Below are 1384 nucleotides of genomic sequence, written 5' to 3'. Positions count from 1 at the left end.
CCAGCCCCCTGCTGTAGTGGCTTGCACATGTGTGGCCCAAGGGCTTTGAAGTGGGGATGGGCGCCCCCCTTCGCGTCTGTAGATGCATGGGCAAACTTTAACTTTTTTAACCCACTTAATGTGTACAACAACCCGCTTGACGAAAGTGTAGCCCAATGTGCGATGGCTGAATGATGGATTTCGAATTTTGTAAAGGGTTCAAGATAACAATGACGTCCCAAAGAAAGAAAACTTTTTGAACTTCCAATCAACCATAATGATATTGCTTACTAACATAGACATTTGCAAAAAATAACCCCTTTAATGTTTTTGTGCCTCAAACAATAAAAAAAATTGACAGCCAGCTTTTGGGACTTCCTTTCAGGAATTTAGATTAACGCTTTCCAGACTGGGCTGTTTTGGCATTCCCTGGCTTGGGGGGAGGGTGTTGGTTTTCATTTGCCCCCCCCCCCCCCCCTTCGTATTTTCAAAACGGCTTACTGTACGATCACCAAATTTGGAGGGGGTGATATGCTCGTCGAGTTGCATAATTCAAAAAAAAAATTATATCATTATGACGTAGTATGACATAATTATGACGTCATTAATTGATTTTTTTACTAAAATGGGGAATTCCCATAATACCTAAATATTAAATACCTATCTTGCATAATAATGAGAAAATGCTATGAAGCCATTGTGGTAAATGACTAGAACTTCTTACTTGTAGCATTTGGAAGTTATGTACAGGTGAACATTGTTGAACATTAAGCATGAAAATGAGGTCCCAATTTGCATAAATTAGCACAAAATGCGATAAAAGCCGTTTTAACATAAACTGCGTATGTCTGTTGTTTGGTGGAGATGATCAAATTATATGATTTATGCAAATGAGAACCTCATTTATATAATTAATGACAAACACAATTAATACAGCAGTTGTAAAAGATAGAATCATTTGACAAAGGTATGGGGTCGTGGAACTCTAGTTACAGATACTTCGAAAATGCTGTATTTTGGTGTCCCAAGCCCTTTCTGTATTCTGTCATATATGTATAATATGTATCAAGACAGTTATTTTGTAGACACCCTGTGCCTTATTTTAATTGCATGTGATTCTATCCATTTCTGTACTACATACGTATTGGGACCACAGGAACTTGAGGAAGAGTAGTTGATATCTGAAGCTATTTGTGGAACCAAATAAAGTAATATAAAAGTCAATGGTGACTGACATGATAGAAGGAGCCTCATAAACCCAGGAAAGAAGGACCAGAAATAACAACCACAAAACCGCATCTAGTGAAAGGAAAAGCTTATGTCGAATCTGCATATAAAAGTCGTATATACCATCAACTTCGTCCCAGTTCCGGTTGGCGTCGACTCCAAAGCAGTCATCCCCCTT

The 1384-nt window shown here is 38.4% G+C and overlaps 1 protein-coding gene across 1 annotated transcript in view; it reads right to left on the bottom strand.

The window, feature by feature from the left end:
* The window catches only part of LOC118431281 (carboxypeptidase A2-like), a gene marked incomplete in the record, with an annotated part of 11754 nt that overhangs the window by 3254 nt on the left and 7116 nt on the right, over positions 1 to 1384 (bottom strand). Inside the window, 1 exon segment of the mRNA XM_035842397.1 lies at positions 1330 to 1372. Within this exon segment, the coding sequence (XP_035698290.1) occupies positions 1330 to 1372 (43 nt within the window).

Source organism: Branchiostoma floridae, chromosome 15 (genome assembly GCF_000003815.2).
Source record: "Branchiostoma floridae strain S238N-H82 chromosome 15, Bfl_VNyyK, whole genome shotgun sequence".
NCBI classification, from domain to species: Eukaryota; Metazoa; Chordata; class Leptocardii; order Amphioxiformes; family Branchiostomatidae; genus Branchiostoma; species Branchiostoma floridae.
The sequence above is the reverse complement of the archived record's forward strand: the minus strand, read 5'-3'. Positions and strand labels throughout refer to the sequence as shown.